A 22,525-nucleotide genomic window follows, 5' to 3' on the forward strand; every position below is an offset into this window, starting at 1 on the left:
GGTTTGGTTAAGGAGGGCAAGATCCAGCTTCTTCAACTGTTAGTCTACAGTGTACAGTCTAAGTACAACTTGTTAAACCCTTATGCATTCATGTTGCTTTCTTACCCACTCTTCTTGCCTCTGTATTCTTTGCTGTGAAGAGCATGCTCTGTTCACTACAGACTGAGCATAAATTAGGTGACAAGAGCCTATTGGTGAATTTAGCAGCAATAGCTACTAGTATAGCTGGGTTAGGGAGCACTGTACTTACCTGGTTGTTATTGTGGAGAAGGGACTGTGAAACAATAATATTTTAAGTAGCAAAACCTAAATCCAGTGTCAACATAACGTTCTATTTATAGAGCTTCACATGCATTATTTTTCCACATTACTTTTTGAGAAATAGGTTAACTAGAAAATAGCATTGTCCCATTTTTTATAGCAGAAGTTTGCAGTAGATTAGAGGACCTAGAAACCTTGTGAGAATTGGTAAATTGAATCTCAGTCAGTAAAAAGAGAAACTTCTCTTCAGAGTATGAAAGAGAAACTCCTAACTTTCCAGGCTAGGAAATCAAAAATTAGATAAATAAAAGGGAAAAAGGAAAGAGAGAAAAGGAATCATTTCAGTCTGCTTACCTCAAATTCAACAGATCAATTAGAAAATTGGTTTAAGCCTTGGGGAACAATACTTCTTGTGGATCTTCTTAGATCTATGACCTTAAGCAAATGAATTTCTCATCTTTGGCTTTGCTCCTTTCCCCTCCTGTTCCTACACCCCACCCACACCTCTTCAGCTTTCCTTTGTCCCTCCCCTTTCCCTTACTCCACATTGCCTTCCCTTCCTGTCCCCTCAGCACCTCTCTATCTTGTTTCCACCTCTGCTCCTCTCCCTTCCCTTTTTGTTCCTTCCCCTTTCTTACCACTGCCTTCTTGTCTTTCTCTATTCTTCTGTTTCTTTTCAGTGATCAAATACCATTTATTTTGAATGAAGCAAAAATTAAATGCATCAATTCATAGTAACGTATCAAAATCACTGATACATGATACTATTGTAGCCTCGGTTCGTATTTTGAGTAATTATGAGATCTGAAGCATGGGACTTTTCTCTCTTTATTATCCTGTTTGTAAAATTAAAGAATGAGATAAACATCCTCTCTCTCAGCTTTAAAATCCTCGTTTTTCCCACCTGTAAATTACAGGTAATTATTCCTTTCTCATCATACCACATGGTGATTAAATAAGCTAATTCATATGAAGTAGATGCCACACTAGTGCATGTGTAATGGTTAGCCACTGACCCTTTAAAACAGGAAACTAGATATTGGTGGGTGGTGGTATTGAAAGTCTTCAACTTTTATAAGGTTCCTACCTTAAACCTACTTGTAGGTTCCAAATAATTCCTTCATCTGAGAATAGAAACCTGAGAAGACCAAGGGATATGTGGACTCAACACAGCAAACTGACTGGAATAAGGAGAAGGAAACAAAAGTTTTCATTTCAAAGGAAAACAAGAGTACAATTTTGGGAAAAGAGAAATGATTCCTCTTTTCCAGCATTCTTGTTTCCATATAGGCCAGTTTAGTAGTAGAGGGGGTGAGGAAAAAGCTAACACAAAACTCAGAGCCCTTGACATACCCAATCCAGTCCTCAATCCTGAGGTCTTATTTCAGACCTGATCAGATGTATGGGTGATAATACTAAAGATGCTACTTTCCCTCTGGGATCAAACTATAATTCATCTGGGCCTCATCCTGCACATAGCCTCTCCATGGACTGTGAAACTAAAAGTTGGATAACAGTGTATCTAGCAGGAGCCAGTTAAAGCCAGCTGATAGATAACTTGTGGTTCAGAGGTTTATAGTTTTCAGGGAAATTCCTGGCCACCATCTCTTTCACTCCTAAGGTCATTGTTAGGGATCATAACCTTGTCTGTCAGTGCTTACTCAAGAGTATCATCCTGAAAGACTAAGAAGGCAGTCAAAATGCCAAGCCCTAACACCTGCTCATCTCCTTCGGTCATATTTTCCCTCCTTCTTAACTTGACCCATTAGTGACTGCTTGCTCTTTGATGTTCATGCTCTGTCTTGGTTGTACAGTTTCTTACACTGAAGGCTTTACCATTCATGGCATGGAATATGGTTGATGAACTAGTTGGCTTTCCTGTTTCCAATGTTGTCTCTAAAATTCTACAAATGGGCCTGGATTCAGTCTTTGACCTTGTCCACCTTACACTTCCAGGCATGTGCTCCCCAGCACCCACCTGTGCTGCCAAGACACTATGCATCCTACTAAAATCTTGGCTGAGGAGACTTCTCTGTGGGTAGTTTAAAACAACCTGCTTACTTACATCAGAGATATTTTACAGAAGTGGCAGTTAGCAGCATCTACAAATAGATGGGCAGCATCAAGGGTGAGCATCATTGTGCTAGCTAGTTTTATGTCAACCTAACACAAACTAGGGTTATTGGAGATATTTGAGATCCGGAGTTGAGAAAATGCCTTTATACAATGGGCTGCAGGCAATAACTTAAGCCATTTTCCTAATTAGTGATTGATATGGTAGGGCCCAGACCATTTAGGGTGGGGCTATCCCTGGGTTGGTGGTCTTGGTTTCTATAAAACAGGCTATATAAGCTGCAAGAAGCAAGCCATTAAGCAGCCTTCCTCCATGGTTTCAGCATCAGCTCTTGCTTCCAGGTTCTTGTCCTATTTGTGTTTCTGTCCTGACTTCCTGCAGTGATAAAGCAGGATATGGAAGTGTAAGCCAAATAAACCCTTTCCTCCCCCAGTTTTCTTGGTCATGATGTTTTATTACAGCCACAAAAATCCTAAGGTAATCATGAACTCTGCAATGTGCCTTCAATGTGTTGGCTTCCTTATTAATGTGATGCTCTTAATGGCATATCCAGAAGATTATCTTTTGCTAACAAAGGCAAAGTAACCACTATAATCTCACAATACTTGGGTAGGTTGTGAAACACAAAGACAGAATGAATAACATCTCATAATTCACAAGTACTGCTCTCTCCACCTGCTTCTTGCTTTTCTGTGATTAACTTCCCTTGATCCTGCTATAAACTGGTTTCCTCCAATGGAAGAAAATGAAAGGTAAAGGGAAAACTGCCTGCTCTTTCTTGGGTCACCCAGGAAAGGTTGCATTTCTTAATCCTTTAAAGTTTCAAATGCCTGCATGGATTTATATAAACACCAGCCTTAAAACCTCTGATGAAAAAGGAAATTCATTTTCTTGCTCTGAGTCTCTTTCCATATAGAAAATGGAGGCTGGAGCTTGAGTCATTAGTTTTATTGGTGGGTACAGTTAACGATATCTACTATGAAACCAGGGCAGTTTGGAGAAGAAACTTAAGAGAAAACCACCAAAGAAAAAAGGGAACCTATTTCTAATACTCAGAAACCCAACCAGATCCATCTAGGCTTGAATTCTTACCCTTGCAAAAGTCAACAGGGAAACACAATCTAGAAAGAACAAATTATATATGAGTAACTCAGATATAAGTACTTTGGAAATGTTTGATCAAGTTTATAAAGGTATGTAATGCTTTCGTTGAGCCGTCATCTGTACTTTATACTTACACTCAGTCTGTAATTCCTAAGAAGGGATAAGGATATAGCCTAATGGTGGACAGCATATCAATGGGCAAAGCCTTGGTTTTGATACTCAGCCCTATACAATTAATAATAATCATAATAACATTCTTCTTTTCTTCTGTATATACAATTCATATGGAGACTTCTAGAAAAGTATATAATCTCTGCTAATTTTGAAATATAGAATCTTGTTGCAGAGAAAAAATTTACATATAGAAAAAGGAAAAGAGCACAAACAGAAAGTTATAGATAGCACTGCATAGGAAGTGGACTCTTAAATGCATTCACGCAACATAAAATATAACCTATAAGAAAAACTAAAGTTTAAGTGAAGGCACCAGACCAATTTGGTTTGAATTTAGTGATCAATACTATGCTTGATAATGAAGACCAACAGTAGTATAATGGCAGATTTCAATTGATTTAAAGATAGGATACATAGGCTCATTTGTGACTCCCAGGGACAAAATCAAAAGGATAGAGTCAGAAAATGAGAACTACAATGTAATGTAGACATATGAATAGACAGAAAAAAGATAGAGATGAAAGTTACATAGAGATTAAATAATAGATATAGAGGTAAATAAGATAAATAATGATAGATAGATAGATAGATAGATAGATGACTGATAGGTTGAAGATACTGCGATTATATAGCTGCTTAGTAAGGAAACTGAATTTTGATACCTTCAAAAACAATATTTACATTTTAGTGTTCAGTGTTTTTCCTGAACTTCAATTTTTCATCTTTACTTGGCTATAGTGATAATACTGTCTTAGCAGTGTAGCTTTCTGGTGATTAAATGGGAATGTGTGTGTGTTTGTGTGTGTGTGTGTGTGTGTATGTGTGTGTGTGTGTGTGTGTGTGTGTGTGTGTGTGTGTAATAAACAGTGACATTGTTATTACTCTAAACCAGCTAGCACTGCGATCTCTGAAGTCTAAAAAGATCACCAACCATCATATGTATGTGAATGTTTATATTGACAGTAGTCTATCATTAGGAATATTTAGAAATATTTGGCATTAATCCTGTAATGTAGTTTCTAAGTACAACCACATTCAGATCCTCCTTTGGTGTTTAACATTTTTTAACATGATCACCGTTATTTCCACTCCCTAGAGATGACTGAGCCAGGGGGTCTTATCACAGGGCTATAACACCAAGAAGTTGTTTAGTCCCCAAAGTATTTAATTGAGAAGTTGCTGCACCAACTTTGAGCCCATGTATTCAGACTCAAAAGTTGTTCCCCATTCCAAAATTCTGTTTATAGACAATATTTTCAGATTTGGGTATATGTGATCTACCTTTTGCCAAGGTCTCTGTCACATACAGGGTACTTACAATAATGAATAACATACTATAAGTATCAGGCTGACCTGCTATGTAAATATGTACATTAAGTTTATGTCCATTATTCCTAGTCTTTTGAGTTAAGAAACAAAATTTTGCCACCTAAAACCTATTGGAATGCTGTGAGTCTTTTGATTAGGATTCCACTCGCATTGACTGACATTACAGAGCTGTTAACTCTGTTAACTCCAGAGGGCACAGCTGATGAAATGTCCCAAAGGTTGAGCACTTGCCAAGACACTGCACTGCATAGGACAGCTCTCAATTAATCATGATGAGAGTATTTCCCCCTATCTAAATGAAATCTGTAATTTGGGATAGAGATTAAAGATTCTTTGGGGAATGAAGGAAAGGTTGATGTGAAAGTTCTAGAAACTTGAAAATAAAATTAGATCTACTCAATATTCATGAAGTCAGATTGGTGATGCAAAGAGATTGCCATCTCTTATTTTCTAATGCCTGTGCTTCAGCATGCCTGTATCAGTCTTCCACGGGGTCCCATTCAACTTTAGAGGGAGTTACTGGAAACTATACAAATTGTTTTTAAAAATGGAAGCTCACCATACCAAATATGACTTTTTGTCACCTCTGATTTTTAAATTTTATCTAATGTTCATAGATATATAACTGTAAAAGGATGATGTAACATATATACTAGATAAATATTTGTAAGTGATCCTTTATTTCATCAGTTAAGTATACAGTTGTACACTAGTTTAAATATTAGCCAAGATTTGATTCTGCTTACTTAAGAGAAAAATCAAATTTCTTCAGGAAACTCATTTTATAAAGAAATGGCACACATTTTAACTCCCATCCGATTTAATATAAATCCCTATCTCTTAGGTAACACAAACCCTAGGTTGTTGTTTATATTTTAAAAGAAAATTGATGTGATTTCTTTGAATGTTTAATTTGCTTTATTAAGCACTGGGAAGAGGTGCTTGAACTGAGGGGACGTGTGAAAACTCAGCCTTCTTATTACAGCACCCACTCAGTGCAGGGACCAGACCTCAGGAAATGCTTGTGGTGATCTTACTTAAACAAGATAACAGAATTGATCTCTAAAGAGATTATTACTTACTTTTTTTTTTCTGTTTCTTTACTTTAGGCTAGCCCTGCTCCTATAATTGTCAACACAGACACTTTGGACACTATTCCTTATGTAAGTAACATTTTTATGAAGACTTTATTTTTAATAGTTGGTGGTATACAACTAAATTTAATAGTTACTGTGTAATTAGTTCTATTCAGTTGGGATAATCTGATAAAATGATATACGTAATTGGTTTTGTGAATTTTCTTCTGTTGTCTCCTGAACCTTGGCTTAGTCATATAAATATTTCTCTCTTTTGTTTGTATTTTGTAGAGTGGCTAGTCATGAGAGGGAAAAGCATTGGCAAGTGTGTTAAAATATTGTTTGTGTGCTAGGTGGTTCCCTAGAAAGCGTGCTAGTGGCAGGTGTGGCAAATGTCATTGTTTCTGGCTAAACAAACATTTAGGTAAATGTCTATTGCATAGCTTGGAACCTAGCTGATAAATAAATATTTTATAGACTCTTTGGGGCTCCTAATAAGAACTGGAAAGAAATTTTTACAGATAAATTTTCCATGTAATAAAATATGCAAATTTGTGAATATGTGGACTATGAAATACTAAGAGCACCACTGAGCATAAAATAACAGGATAGGGTAAACGACTAGCTGACACACTGAACACAATCATTATGGTGGCCAAAACTTTGAGGATAGGCTCTACCTCTAGAGACTGGCAATACAGTAAGTTGTGGGTGAATGGCTGCCATTATGGATGTCTATGAATGTTTTAAGATGCTTGATAGTGACCAGAGACCACAAGGCAACCTCATATTTCTGAAGAGAGATAGTGTAGAGCAGGTTGAAGGGTCAGTGGGGTACATGACAACAGATTCCTGGCCTGTAAGTGAGTAAAGCATGTGAAGTTCTTATATTTGGCACAAGGCAGATAGTTGCTACTCACCAGATATTCTCAGAGGCACCAAACAAATCCAAGACACAGATGAAAAACACAAAGCACATGGCTTTCTAAAGGGAACAGCAGCTACTTGAGGCCATTTTGACAAATCACGTGAAGTTTCAAGAGATTGAAAATGTACATCTTTACGTAAACAGTTACAATTCCTACAGACAACAAATATTACTTTCCAAAGTTCAAACAACAAATTCCAAACAAAGTGTGTCTCATCCATGGGCTACCATTTGAGAAATACATACCTCAAAGAACCAGAGGTTTACAAGCCAGAACTTAGACACAGGGAGCAGCACTCCAGAACTAGGATACAGTGCTGGGACTTGATTACAGAACAACTGACTAAATCGGGACACAGGGTCAGGACAGAAATAAAAACAGGCTTGGCTTCATGCTGACTCACCTGAAGTTTTAAACTAGCATCTCTCCTTAATCTTCCTGAATAAGAATAGTTAAGGACTAGAGGAAGAATGCAGTGTTAAGAGTTCTGTAGAATGAAACAAAGTAATATATTAAAGTCTCTTGGCCTCTGCTACATTTTTAAATTATTCACCCTAGCTTCTTTTCTGAGTGACTAACATTGTTTTAAGTATTTAACAAATGGGTATAATTTAGCAATCCTAACAGTTTTGAGAAGCATAATCTATTAATTTTGTATTTTAAAAATTGAGAAAATTGTGTGAGGTTCAATTTGTGTTTTGAGCTTCAGTAAAGTGTCTTTTACAAGAGAGAAGCCCAGAGGGCCACAAGAGTGAATCTATATGCAGCAACATTGGGTGGGGGACAGGGAGAACCTCTAGAAAATCTTAGAGACCTGGGATGGCAGTGACTACCAGAACTCAAGGGTGATGACATTAGCCAAAATGCCCGACAGTGGGGAGATGGTTCCTGAAGAGAAAGGGACCGCCCACCCACCTTCAAAATTTTTGATCCAGAATTGTTCTAAAGAAAATGCAGGAACAAAAATGGAGTAGAGTCTGAAAGAAAGGCCACCCAATGACCAACCCGGCTTGGGATCCATCTCTTGTGTGCACACTAAACCCTGACACTATTACTGATGCTGTGTTGTACTTGCAGACATGAGCCTAGCATAGGCATCCTCAGAGAGGCTCTACCAGCAGGTGACTTAGACAGAAGCAGATATTCACAGACAAGCATTGGACTAAGGTTAGAGAGCCCTATAGAAGAGTTTGGGGAAGGATTGAAGGAAATGAAGGGGATGGCAACCCCATAGGAAGACCAGCAACATCAACAAACCTGAACCCTCGGGAGCTTGCAGAGACTAGGCCACTGATCAATGAGCAAACACAGGCCAAGTCTGTGCCCCCAGGCCCATGGTTAGAAGAGGACTGCATTGTCTGGCTTCAGAGAAAGAAGAAGCACTTAATACTGTAGAAACTAGATGCCCCAGGGAAGAGGGATGCTTGCTTGTACAAGTGAGATGGAGATAGGTGGGCAGGTTGGGGAGCACCTTTTCAGAGGGACAGAAAGGGATTGGGGGTGCGATGATGAACCCCAGGGGGGGACTAGGAAGGGGACAACATATTAAATGTAAATAAATAAAATGTTTACAAGCAAAAACCAAAAACAAAAAATCTATATCTCCTTCCCCTGGAGGATGGGGGGGGCATATTGAAAAATTGAGTCTTAAGGAGGTTAACATTGAAGTATTCTCTGCAATAAGTAGAGCAAGAAATGACCCTAAATATCCTGACTACTGCTCAAAGGCTTTCAGCCACTTTCCTGATGTTTCTTTGTGTTTCTCTCCCACCTCCCTGCATAAGCAGCCTCTCAACATCGGAGCTTGCTTACGAACCCTATTGCTGCTGGAATTTTGCCAGAGAGAGTTTGCTGCAGAAGCCCTACTTTTCTAAGGATAGGAACCCATTTGTTAAGTAATTCAATATTCTAAATGAATCTGTTTAGCATAAGATAGTTGAAAAAGCAGAAAAGTAATATGTTCTAGTTGCCTTTCTGTTACTGATAAGACACTTACCCAAGGCAAGATGAGGAAGACAGAGTTTATTTGACTTACACTTTCAGGTCACAGTGCATCATTGAAAGAACTGAGGGAAGGAATGAAGTCTTTAAGTCAGGAGCCTGATTTAGAAACTGTAGAGAAATGATTTCGCTGGTTGGCTCTTTGACTGGCTCCCTGGTTCACACGAGGTTAGCTTTCTTATATACCTCAGATCTATCTGCCTAGGGATGTCACTGCCTACAGTGGGCGGGCCCTTCCACGTCAGTCAATACAATCCCCCCCCACAGACCTGGCTCTTCACCAGTCTGATCTGGGCATACCTTCAATTGAGACTCTCTCAGATGACTCTAATCTGTTTCAAGTTGACAGTTAACAATAACATAGACACTTTACTTTGTAGAGGTAGACATGTATCACAGAGGGTTGGTTTGGCAAATAGAACTACTTCTTGTAGTGAATCAATAGTATTTCCAAGATTTCTATTGGAGTTCTCATGGTTTCACTGTAAGATACTGGCATGTGAAAAGGCTTATCAATAGATCCAAATAAAGATCTTACACAGACCTGCTCTACTGATGTTCCAATTGATTAGCTAGTAAAAGCAGCCACATATAAGCAATTAGCGGAGTTGCTGTTATTCTCTTAAATGTCAACTTGGTACCTTTCTTTAATTATACACAAAGCTTTATTTTTCTGATTAATCATATTTTTTCACTAAGTAAAAACCTTCTTTTGATTCTTTTAAGTGTAAAGTCTATGGAGAGGGATGCTGAACAGCTCAGAACATACCAATTTCCATGGTGGTGTGTTCCTAAGCAACCCACTTAATCTTCCTGGAGCTATATGAATCTCTAAGACATAAATTATAATACCGACCTCAGAGAATGTTAAGGAAATTAAATTAGATTTTATATATGAAAATGAAATCATGGTTGTTTAACTTCTAATTAGTAAAAATGTGTGTGATTTTTTAAAAAATCCGATTTATACAGCAACACTTGGCTAAACTGTAGGAGAATCTGATAAATATGGATATCTTCTTCCAGATAGAGTAACTGTGAATGTGATGTTTATTGAAAATTGCAGGTTTAGTGTGCAGCCATTGCTGTGAATATCTTTGGCTCTTGATATAGGCTCAATGCCCCCCTTTCCCTAATGTACTTGTAGGTAACCTTGAAGAATGCACTGTTCCTTTCAGAGTCTATTTTCTATTTTCTCATTCCCCAGTGCTCTATACTTTGTTTGCCTCTTTCTTTCCCATGTTCTACTTGTTCACATAATTTCAGCTCTATTTAATGAAAAAATGACTTCAGAGTTCCCCGAGGTATTTTAGTCATGTTGCATAAGAACATTTCCTTTTTTAAAAATATTACCTGAATGACAGGTTTTGGCTTTTATTTTGGAGTTCTCCTCAAAAATAATTTCCTTATATATAAATGTACTAATTTTGCTGATGAGTAAATTAGATTTTGAGATATAAATGGTTCTGATGATAATGGTTTCTTGGCATGTTTCCAAAGGGTAGTCAGACTAAAGGAAGTGTCCTGAGTCAAAGAAAAATTTTGTGTTTAGTGAAGGTACAAAAAATATTCAGAAACATTCTGATTTTTTCAAGAAGGTATGGAACACTAGAGTCCTGCCATCAATAAGGTTTGCATGTTTGTATTACCTAAAAGCCTAATTACACATATATATTTCAAGGTCAGGTATGACTTTGTATGCACACAGCCTAGCCTTGCATGAAATGTGTGAGTCTTTCTATAAACATTAAAATCTCTCAAAAAGACTCAATGGAACAGAGGGGGCAGAGATCTTATGTCAAAATGCTACTACATTTTACTCAATTTTCTTATGCCTTTTTATGCTAAAGCCTGAAAATATTCTGTTCTTATAAACTCTTAGAAAGCTCTCTGTGACCTTCATGTCATACCCTTCATGTGATACCCTTGATGACTTGCTTCATCCTTCCATCAGGCATGTCAGAGTTCAATGCTGAACCCCTTCTGTTTTCTAGAAATAAACTTAATTGAAGAGATTCTAGTAGAATGTCTTGTGTTCCTCCAGACTTCTCTAGTGTCCAACTGATAGGTGGGTAGTTTTCTAGAAATGTGTCCTGAGAAATAGAAACCTTGGGAATTATGAGTTTTCAATCTCAGCCAGTAACTTGGAGGTCAGTTATGCAAATGTGCCATACTGAACATGAAAGCATCACTTACCACTTACTGTGATCCCATATAACAACAGGTTTGGGTGTGTAGCCATAAGATCACTGGTGTGGCATACAATAGTAAAAATCTCTTTCTCCTGCACATAATCTGGTCCTTACTTCATTTGTGAAGTGTGAGGTAGGCTGGATCAGGAGATGGAATCATGACTTCTCTTGCTATGCCACTCATAAGTGTTGGTGAACATAGCACAGTTCAGGACCACAAGTCAAACCTAGTAGGGCCTCTGTTCATGTTGAACTCACTTATAACCTATGGTCCAGAAAAAAAATCATATCATTGCATTCATGGAAAAGGTTGATAAATACGTGATAAATCATAAAGCATAACATAACGTATCATGGCCTTGAAGAAATAGCACCTGATACAGGAGTAGAAACGTAGCTTACATAAGTACAAGTGGTGATGGAAAGAAGGCCATCAGAGTTAAATTTGTTCTTTGAGAAGCCTTCCAAGAAAATAGAGAAGAGGGAGGAAGTAGAAGAGAACAGAAAAGATGTAAGAAGAATCCGATTACAAAGAATATGAGAAGGCCTATAGAAGTCCATTACCTCCTGAACTTTGCTCAAGAAGATCACATATGTAAAAAGGCATTAAGAAACAATCACGGCAGTATAGCCTTGCCAGATATGTTATTGGACGGAGAGAGAGTCATAGTTCTGGGGCAAAGGCCAAAATGTTAAAAGGAAAAGTAAAATAAGGTGGACAATGTGAGTGAAGTAAGAGAGGCGGATGAGATGAAAAGCAAACATACCATGGATTCTGGAGCAGGTAAACTTTATCTAGCAGTAAGGTTCATTTTGGGGAGCTAGGGAGTGGGTTTGAGACCTGGAAGTGTCTGTTAGCAAAGTATACATGACACAAGTGCCTGGTACTGGGAGCAGGGAGGTGACCAGAAAGCTCCCTTAGGAACAGGGGGTATTACAGAAGTGAGGGAAATCAATGCCCCTAGTTGTGGGGATGGACACTTAGGCCATGACTTCTTTAGATCACTGTGTTCAATAGCAGAGCCTTGTGATTCAGGCTTATGTTCACATTTAAACAGAAAACTTTATAGAAAACATTTATTTCTTTAGAACATCTTAGGGATGATTACTAATGGTAAAATATTTTTGGAAGGGTTTAATGCGGTAATTGCATTTAACCTTCAGCAAACAGGTTTTCTTATTTCTTACTTCCTTATGAGCACTACTAAAACTTATATTGTTGATGGTTTTATCCGAAATATTGCTCAAAGATGAAAAATTCTTACCTGTCAGAAAGCAGTTTAATTTTGGCTAAACTGTGCCCATGAGGCAAGAAAAATTCATCAGGAAAGGCAAGGCCATCAATACTTGCTCCACTATCAAACCTAGCCAATTTAAGTGCATTTCTCAATTGTCAAAATCAGTAGATTCCCTGACTCTTTAACTTGTCATCATACTCTGGAAGGCAAGATATGGAGCAGACCTATAATGTTCCACTGGCGTTATGCACATGAAGTCCCTGGAGACTGGAAGATGCAGGCTATGTACAGGAGCCTTAAGGCAGGCCCAGCCTGGAAGTTTGCATTTCTGACAGACTCTCACACAATGCTGAGGTTGTTCAGCTTCATGCCTTTAGCTCCGACTATAGTGACACAGGCTGGTTTTCTTTTCATGCATATCTGGGTTCTGAGCCACCAGCGTGTTTGGCTTAAGTTATATTGTATGTCTAAGCCTCAGTGTCCGTTTGAATAAAGTTAGTTTAACACTGACCTTGTAGAGGATTTCATGAGTAGTCTGCTAGCATGTAGGTGTTTAATTAACATTGATCACAGCCAGAAAGTAGGGAGAGGATATGCCTTTGATTAAATAAAATATTCCTACGACTTAACCTTGAGTTGTTGTGACAAGAATACAGTGCAGAAGACATAGCTACATCACGTAAGACTCATAGTTATGCTGGCCAGCTGCACACCCACATCCTGAGTTGTGCACACAGTGTGGTATGTGTGGCCTAGGAACTAGCAACTGCAGCAACATTATAAGCCTGGAGCTTATAATGAAAGGACTCTAAGGACTCAGACAAGACTGCATACATTGAAAACTAACAAATCATAGAACGTTTGCCTATTAAATTTTAGTAAGAACTATTAGGAAGACGTTTGGTTAGCATGCCTGGGCCCAGTTCAGTGTGGGCAGTGCTACACCTGGGCTGGTCATCCTGGGGGCTGTAAGAAAGCTGACTGAGCAAAGTCATTAATAGCAAGCAAGCATGCATCACTTCTCCTTGGCCTCTGCATCAGCATCTGCCTCTGGGTTGCAGTCCTCTTTTAGACCCTGCCTTGACTTCCCCCAGTAGTAGAATTTCATATGGAACTGAAATAAATGTAAGTTAAAATAAACCTTTTCTTCCCCAGGTTACTTTTGGTCATGGTGTTTAATCACAGTAATTGAAACCTTAATTAAGACATGAGGGGTGGTAGAAAGGGGAAAGAAGGGTAGACATAATTATATTTTGATATATACATTTATGACAATCTCAAGAATAAAGAAAAATAAAAATAAAGAAAAAAATGATAAAAATAATGCAACTATTACATATCTATTATTCCAGAAAGTTCTATAGATAAGACTACATAGATAATAAGTAACTAATAAGTAAGTTAGATAGTAGAGTTACTTTTAAAAACCAAGAGACTAGGCCTAGAAAGATGGCTCAGTGTGCAAGAACATTTATTGCTCTTCCAAAAGGGCTGGCTTTTCACTCACAGATCCCATGCTTTCTGAGCTGCTCATGATCTCATATAATTCTAGGTCCTTGTCCTCATACACATACACACACACCACACACACACACACACACTTTAATAGAGCAGACACACATGAATACACCATATACAAACAAATGATACTACAATCTTATATAATAGCTATCTATAGTTATATTACCTAATTCATTATCTTTACCTTCCAACCTTTTTAATTATTTTTATTTCTTTTACTTTGGAATTATTCCCAAATCTATAAGGAGTCACTGCTCTTTCAGACTCACAGAGTATCCTCATGTACAGAAAGAACATGGTCTCTGCTCTAATGACCTTGATCTCCAAAGCTCTCATATGTGACAATAGAAGTCAGTGTAAATAATTACAAGACATTTTCATGAAATTTCAGTTATTCTTTCATTATTTCTTTAATGTGAACTTAAAATTAATCTCAAAACTGGGTAAACAGTTAAATAAAATTAAATTGGCCTACTTACTCACTCACCAGGCAAGTTCCATGTTTCTTCCACATACTACTCTATATTGAGTAGTGAGCTGCCTTCTCTATATAAAATTACATACTCTAATAAAGCCTTTTTAAAAATATTTATTTCTGTGTGTGTGTATGTGTGTGTGTGTGTGTGTGTGTGTGTGTGTGTGTGTGTGTGCACTCTGTCATCATGCACACCAGAAGAGGACATCAGATCCCATTATAGATGATTGTCATCCACCATGTGGTTGTTAGGAATTGAACTCAGGGCCTCTGGAAGAGCAGCAAGTGCTTTTAACCACTGAGTCATCCCTTCAACCACCAGTAAGCCTTTATTTTAATCTGCCACACTGGACTTAAAATGGAAGACAATGGGAACATTAAAATTTGTCCACATAAAGATTATTGTTTGTGAGAAATTGCCATGTAGGCCCTTTTTCTAGGCATTGATGCTATGAAGGCACATGATTTCTATTCCTAGGTAAAAAGATGTACCTGTTCAAAGATGTTTAGCCTGACATAGCTAGATCTGAAAAAGTTTGAATAATCTTAAGGATTATTTGCATACCCTCCCAAGGGCATTACTTTGCAAGATCTCCTGAGGCTGATTAGAAAATCCACAGCCTATCCCAGCACTATAGAATCCTAACCTTAGCGAATGGAAACCTTTCCTCTTACGCATAGAGATGATATTAGTCATCTCACATGATGCTTGAAGCAACCTCAAGCCTGAGGGATGTTGCTCTACAATTTCCAATGTACTTTTCCTGCTTAGTTGAGACCCCAAGGTGAGCTAAAGGGGAAGTGAAGAAGAGGAAGAAAATAGTGGATACAGAAGAGACAAATAAAATACTAACTAACAGTACACAGAGTATAAATATAAGACACTGTGCATTAATTTGAAACAGTCTTTAATTTTTTGGTAAATCATTTGGGCCCTTTCAAACATATTATCATAGTCTATTGAAGAAATAATAAGTTAGGAAATGGGATTGTGCATAGTGTGAAAAATATGCTTTAAATCTGTCTGGCTCTTTCCTTTGTATCCTACAGGTTTCATCTAAACTAATGCTGCTTCTGGGAAGGGGAGGTTAGAGGTCCAATTAGATTTTATAGCTCTTGGATGAGTTGTGTGGGAAATAAGAAGAAATGCTGAGGATCAGCCAGAATTGTCACTCTCCCAGTACAGACAGCAGAGTTCTTCAACAACAGGGTCTTTTGCTCAGAGGATGCTGAAGATGATGCATGAAAAAACATGAGGACTTTTCCCATTATGGTTTTATATCATTTTTGATTTATGCATTTTATGAATTATAATCAACAAAGTGGTATTATTGTAATTATGAAGGGAAAAAGCCACCCTATAGATTAGCCTTTGTGGGGGATGCAAAGGCACTCACTGTTTGCCAATAGGATTATGAGGAAATATGTAAATGATCAAAGTTCTAAGCTTCAATGATAATTGAAAGTTCTTTGCACATAAGAATTATGCCAGTCATTTCTCTGCCAAATTAGTGCTTGCCTTGTTTCTCACTGTGTACCAGTAGCTCCTAGCATGAATTATTAGCCACATAGAATTGTGCTTTGCTTGGGTTTAAGTTTCAAGTACTATCTAGCCCAGGTATTTAAACTTAGTAGGATATGAATGAGAACAAAATATGCCACTGTTATATCCAACTGTGTTCAAATTATACCATTTTAACAAAATGACTATTGTCTGAAAAGGTGTATTAGTCTGGTAATATATGTGTATTTACTTTTATCACATGACTCAAGGGGCATATGGCCACATGAAAGTGATATCCTTAACTTGTTGGCTTAATTTGAAAATTGGCATCTTCATTCACAACCTCTTCCATCTCACTGTGACCCTGTAGACTAGTATCCTTTCTTTATCAAGTACACTTTTGAAGAAAATGAAGGCAATCATACATAACACAAAGAGGATCCTGGTTAATGGGATAAGAACACACAGTAGTGCAAGGAAAAGAACAGGAGTAAAATCAATACCTGAATGAATATATGAATAATTCAATAAGTAGGAAATAAGTTTTCTTTCATTTGTAAGAGTATCCCATTTGTATTAAGTTAAAATACTACACTTCAAACAAAAGACAGAAATACTTAAAATATTTTCCATGGCTTTGTGAACAGGATCTGGAACTTCAAATATTTTATCAAGTTATAGAGCTTGTTTGTTTTGTTTTGTTTTTGAAACATGGTTTCTCTGTGTAGCTCTGGATGTCCTGAAATTAGACTAAGCTGGCCTTGAGCTCAAAAATCTGCCTATCTCTGCCTCCTGAGTGCTGGGACTAAAGGTGTGTGACACCATCACCAAGCAAGTTGTTGAGTTCCTAAACTGATTGCTCTATATTGATATTTTTGGTTTTTTTGTTTGTTTGTTTGTTTTTGAGACAGGGTTTCTCTGTGTATCCCTGGCTGTCCTGGAACTCACTCTGTAGACCAGGCTAGCCTCAAACTCAGAAATCCACCTGCCTCTGCCTCCCAAGTGTTGGGATTAAAGGCATGCGCCACCAGTGCCTGGCTATACTGATATTTTTAAGGACAAACTCTTGGGCGAAGACTATAGCTACTTACCCTCTGGAAATAAGAGTGACATCTTGCTTCAGTGGAGTACTTTCACACTGCATCTTCAATTCCCAAAGTCTCATACCTCAGTCCTAAATTATTTCTCTCCTGTTGTCATTTAGAAATTCCAGGTTCATCTGAACATTGGAAAATCAAGATGAGTTTCCATTTAATGAGATCAACTTTACTGATTTACAAGATACTTTAGTGGAAATGAGTTTTAATAACCCCAGTTTTGTGAACTGCCTTAAATGGTGTGTTACCCAAAGATGTTTTATTTTGAATTATCAATAACATGAACCAAGGAAAAGCAATCTACTGAGATGCCATATTGAGAAAGATAGATCTTGAAATATCAAATCATGATATCAAACAGCCTGCAATGGAGTTAAAAAGTTTCTTTTTTCTTTTTCTTTCTTTGGTGGTTTGTTTGTTTGATTGTTTGTTTGTTTGTTTGTTTGACGATGTTATTTTCAAGTCTAGTAGACATAGCATTTAGAAATATTGACATGGTATTCTAGGAATGCAGATTCCCTCTTAGTAGGTCTGGGTATAACATGAGCATAGACTTGAGGCATTAACCAACCCCCAATGTGATTCTTTGGTGAGGCTGTTTAAGAATCACTATCGTAGAGTTAGAAAATAGACTTTTCATTCTGACTCAGAATTTTAAAAATTATAGAAAGACTTACACTGCTAGTTATTTTTGGAAGAATTCTGTAATGACATTGTAGAATAGATCATAAATCCCTAAATGATATATATTCAAATATATAGTCTCTTTACCTAGTATGACTAGAAAACTACTTAAAGGAGACTGCTTAATTCACTGAGTTTACCCCTTTTAGGCAATAGAGCAAGCTTTGTCCCTGTCTAACTTGGTAACTGATTTAGTCTTGCTAACACAGCCATCCATGCAAAGAACATACTCCAGGTTCAGACACGTTCAAGTTACTAAAACACCCTCCAAGGCTGTTCTTCTGACATGTGTCACCATTTATGAGTTGTAATTGGGTTAATTAAAATGAGAAGCATATACGGAGCTTGAGCAGTGTAGCTTAAGGGCTCTTAATGTTGCAAAAAGAAACTTACAAGTTAAATCATGGCTGAAAGTGGGTCTAGCTTTGACCTTTAGGTCATGATAATATCCTGAGGTCTAAATGTTATGGAAAACAGTAAAACATCAAGCTCCTCTCAGGCCCAAGTCTTCAAGAAACTTTCCCCATGCTCCACTCTCTAAGCTACCTGTGTCTACAGGCTCATTTCACCATCTTTTTGTGTATTTCAAGTTTATTTGATAGCTTAGTTTAGCATTTGTCTTCTTTGATATTGAAATGAACTAGCTCCATTAAGATAAAATATGATATCAGAGAGCACAGATTTGACATCCAGTGGAACTGGATCCACTCAATCCAGTGGATTGAGAAGCAGCAGTGCTGCCTCATTACTAGCATGAACTCAAGAAGTTACTTAACCACTCTGAGCCTTAGCTTCTTATTTAGCTTCTTATTTGATAAAATATGGAAAAGTAAAACTATCTTATAATACTAATATGAGAATGAGCCAACTTCACTCATGGTTTGAGAGAAGGGTTTGAACAATAAGTTATTTTCTTTTATACCATTCAACACTTTTGCATATGTTATCCATTAAATCCCAACAATAATATATAAGTATGATTGTAGTCTCCTTTTTTAAAGTGAAAAATCTCAAGCAAAGAAATTACTAACTTGCCCACATCAGACTGAGGGCATGCAGCAGGAATAGCATCATTCTACTGATAATAGTTTCCAAGTTCCTTAGAGATGGGGGAAAGGGTGACATTTGAAGCAGCTAATGTTGATATATACTTCACCAAGAAAAGATGAAAAAGCTACAAAGGTGTTGGGGGGGAGCTCTTCCAGGTTGTAGTAAATGTAGGAAGTTATCAAGCATTAAAAAGAAGGTTGCTTATGAAAGTTAAAATACAAGCTGGAATATGAAAAAGGACAGCTGGTAATGATGGTACTGTGTCTAATAACATGGAGAGAGTGAGAGCGATCCAGAAATAAATGAGTGTAAACTCCTGAGTCAGCAGACTTCCATGACACTACTTTATTTTATCCTGAAAATATCCATGGAAGAAGCCATTATTTTAGGATAAAAGAAGCTAAATGGTATTTTGAGATGATGAAATTCCAAAGTTCATGTCATTGGTTAATGGATTGTTAGGTTTGTCTCAGATCCTCAGATGCCTCCCCACAAACTGGCTGTCACATGAGGAAGTCTTTGTGGGCATTGCCAGGGTTCAGTCTCTCAACCATGAAATGCCTGGGTTCCCCTGACCAAGCACTGGCACATTCTTTATTTTGCTCCTTATAATCTGTTATATGTAGGCTACTGAAATGAAACAGAGTAAGCTGTGGCTCAAATAACAGAAATCTCTTTGCCACATTTCTGGCTTGGGAAGTCTGAGGTCAGGGTGCCAGTGGGATGGAGTTCAGCTGAGGCCTCTTGGCTAGTTTGTAACTGACTATCTTCATGCTCTGTCCTAACAATACAAAAAGTAGAAACTAGAAAAGATCCACTCCTGTAACTTTGTAAAGACTCCAATGCCATCATGAAAGTCTTGCCCTTAGGATCTAATTACTCCCTGATGCCCCATCTCTCAGTACTGTTTCAAAATTCCAGTAATTAATTCTATGAATTGACAACCAGTCCATGCCAATCTTGGCTCCATACGTCTCTGAAGTGAAGTAGTTGTTCATTCAGATAATGAATGTCTCTTATTTTGTTTTTTCTTAAACAGCCACACCAGGTCCCCACCCTTTAGCTTACACTCTGCAGAACAGGTGACACACAACAGAGAAGCTATCACCACGAATGTTCTGAAGACAATAAAACAAAACCATGTGGGTATTCCATTGGGACTTGGAAGGTGTGGCTCCTCTGGAATGAAAGCTCACTGGAGTTCTCTGTGAGAAAATGACGTTAGATGTCACACAATAATAGTGGGAGATTTCAATACCCCACTCTCTGCAATGGACAAATCAGGGAAACAGAAACTAAACAAAGACATGGTGAGACTAACAGAAGTTATAAAACAGATGGATTTAACAGATCTCTATAGAACTTTTTATTCTAAAACAAAAGGATATAACTTCTTCTCAGCACCTCATGGTACCTTCTCCAAAACTGACCATATAATTGGTCACAGATCAGGCCTCAAAAGAAACAAGAAGATTGAAATAATTCCTTGCATCCTATCAGATCACCATGGACTAAGGCTGTTCCTCAATAACAGCATAAACAATAGAATGCCCACACATACGTGGAAGCTCAACAACACTTTTTCTTTTGCTCAGTATATTCCACAAAATATTTTTCATTTTGAGGTAATTATTTGTTTGCTTATTTCTTCTTTTACTTCACTTCACCATTAGCTCAACTTTGAAAGACATATTAGATCACTGGTAGATATCCTGATTTCATTCTGCTTCAATTTCTACATCAATGTGGTCATTAATTCTTGTAACATTGGCTTGCTAAATGTCTCTTATCTAGAACTCATCATTTTTTTAAATTCAGGAATTAAGTCCATATCCCTTAATATGCTAGATTATTGTACTTGTTTTTGAAATTACTCCTGGGGTTCATCCCTAAACACACACACACACACACACACACACACACACACAGCACATACACATACCCCATACACACATATACATACACAAACACACGCCAATGCCACATACAAACACCCCTCCACACACATACAATTACCCCACAAAGAAACACACTCTTTCTCCTTCCTCCTCCTCCTCCTCCTCTTCCTTCTCTTCCTCCTCTTCCTCCTCCTCCTCTTCCTCCTCCTCCTTTTCCTCCTCCTCCTTTCCTCATTCTACTTTGTTCCCAGTTCTGTGCAATTCCAAAAATCACTTGTAATCCTGACATTTAATCACATAAAGTCCTTTAATCCCCCACTTAAAATTAGAGTATATGATATTTATGACTATTTGGCCTTACCATCTCCACTGCCATCACCACCCTTCATCTGAGCCCTTTCTCCTGTACTCCTATACTCTGTACTCATACTACACAGTTGTTTTCTGAATTCACTGTATACTTGATTGCTCTGGACTTACTAGTTTTCTATTGTGCCTTGTCATTTCATTTTTTAACTGATTATCTTCTGTATTTCCTCCAAAACCTACTTCATATGTTGCATTCCTCTTGAAATCACTTCAAATACTTGTGATTGTATCACTAAGAATAGGTATCAGTAGATACCCAAATAAAAGTGATAAAAATTTTGGGGCAAATGGATGCTATAGTGTGGCACAGTTTATGGCATCTAGAGTAGTTCTGCCTTAACTCTTTTAAGTATGAGGCTACCCACTCTTTTCCTCTGCCATGGTTCAAGTGGCTTCTATAGTTCCAACCATTATTTCATCACTTTATAATATTACATTTCCAGCAAGAGGAGGCATTAAGTTTGTCCTCTAGACCTTTAAGGATACTTTCAGAGTTTCCACACGATCAATTATTTACTTGCCATAGATAGTAATGTGATCTTACCCAAGAAAAGGTATATCATATAATTTTTAGTGAAGGAATAATTTTGGATGAACATAGGGAAGTGAATAATGAGAGGGAATCAACAATACTTACTGTCGTCACTCCCTGTATAGTAATATCAGTTTCTCTTATAAGGAGGGTGGTCTTTTCAATTATATCTATCCAGATGTTACCTTTTGTCTATAACAGACATGGCTGTGGGGAACATTTCTGTTGTCTCTGCTGATCTGCACCTTTCCTTTGCCCAATCCTCAATATATATGTATTGTTTCTTATGTGTCTTATTGTTTCAAACTTGGAGAATAGCATAAATTGTTCCTTTTACTGGAAAATTGTTTTCTACTCTTCTCCCGTCTTTGAACTCCCTGCTGGTTCTTCTGCCTGACTGGAGCTGATCTTGTATTCAGTTCTGTGCTCACATAGCTGCCCTTGGATTTGACCATGAACTTCTTAAACCTGGACTATGTTTTATTCATTTCTAAATGCCAGGAGCCTAGAACATGCCCAGAAAGAATGACATAGATTTAATCACAGGGATTCAATGCATTTTTAAACCATATATATATACAAACATATATCCATTTACTTAATATATTTATAAACAAGTAGTTATTACTTACATGTCACCTGTCAAACATCAGGCCAGATATAGAGATGAACTAAACGGAAACATTCATTGTCCTTCCCATGGGAAATTTAAATCTATGGTTAAGAGAGAGGAATAGTAAACAAATGATAATTAAAAACAGAGTGGAAAAAAACTGGAAGTAAGCTAGATATGATGGCACACAACTTTAATCCCAGCACTTGGGAGTCAGAAGCAGGCAGATCTCTGTGAGTTCGAGGCCAGCCTCATCTGCAAAGTGAGTTCCAGGACAGCCAGGGTTATACAGAGAAACCCTGTCTCGAAAAACCAAATATATATATATATATATTGGCATATGGTATGTCATTTTTACTCATGAACAGAAATGAGTGAACATGTTTGTTTCATGCCATGATGGG

At 37.6% G+C, this 22,525-nt stretch overlaps 1 protein-coding gene across 18 annotated transcripts in view; it reads left to right on the plus strand.

The window, feature by feature from the left end:
- The window catches only part of Dlg2 (discs large MAGUK scaffold protein 2), a 1,953,494-nt gene that overhangs the window by 1,246,220 nt on the left and 684,749 nt on the right, over positions 1–22,525 (plus strand). For all 18 annotated transcript variants that reach the window (XM_031387347.1, XM_031387348.1, XM_031387349.1 and 15 more), the window contains one exon: positions 6,052–6,105. In XM_031387347.1, the coding sequence (XP_031243207.1) occupies positions 6,052–6,105 (54 nt within the window). The remainder of the gene's footprint in view (positions 1–6,051; positions 6,106–22,525) is intronic.

Source organism: Mastomys coucha, unplaced genomic scaffold (assembly GCF_008632895.1).
Source record: "Mastomys coucha isolate ucsf_1 unplaced genomic scaffold, UCSF_Mcou_1 pScaffold21, whole genome shotgun sequence".
NCBI classification, from domain to species: Eukaryota; Metazoa; Chordata; class Mammalia; order Rodentia; family Muridae; genus Mastomys; species Mastomys coucha.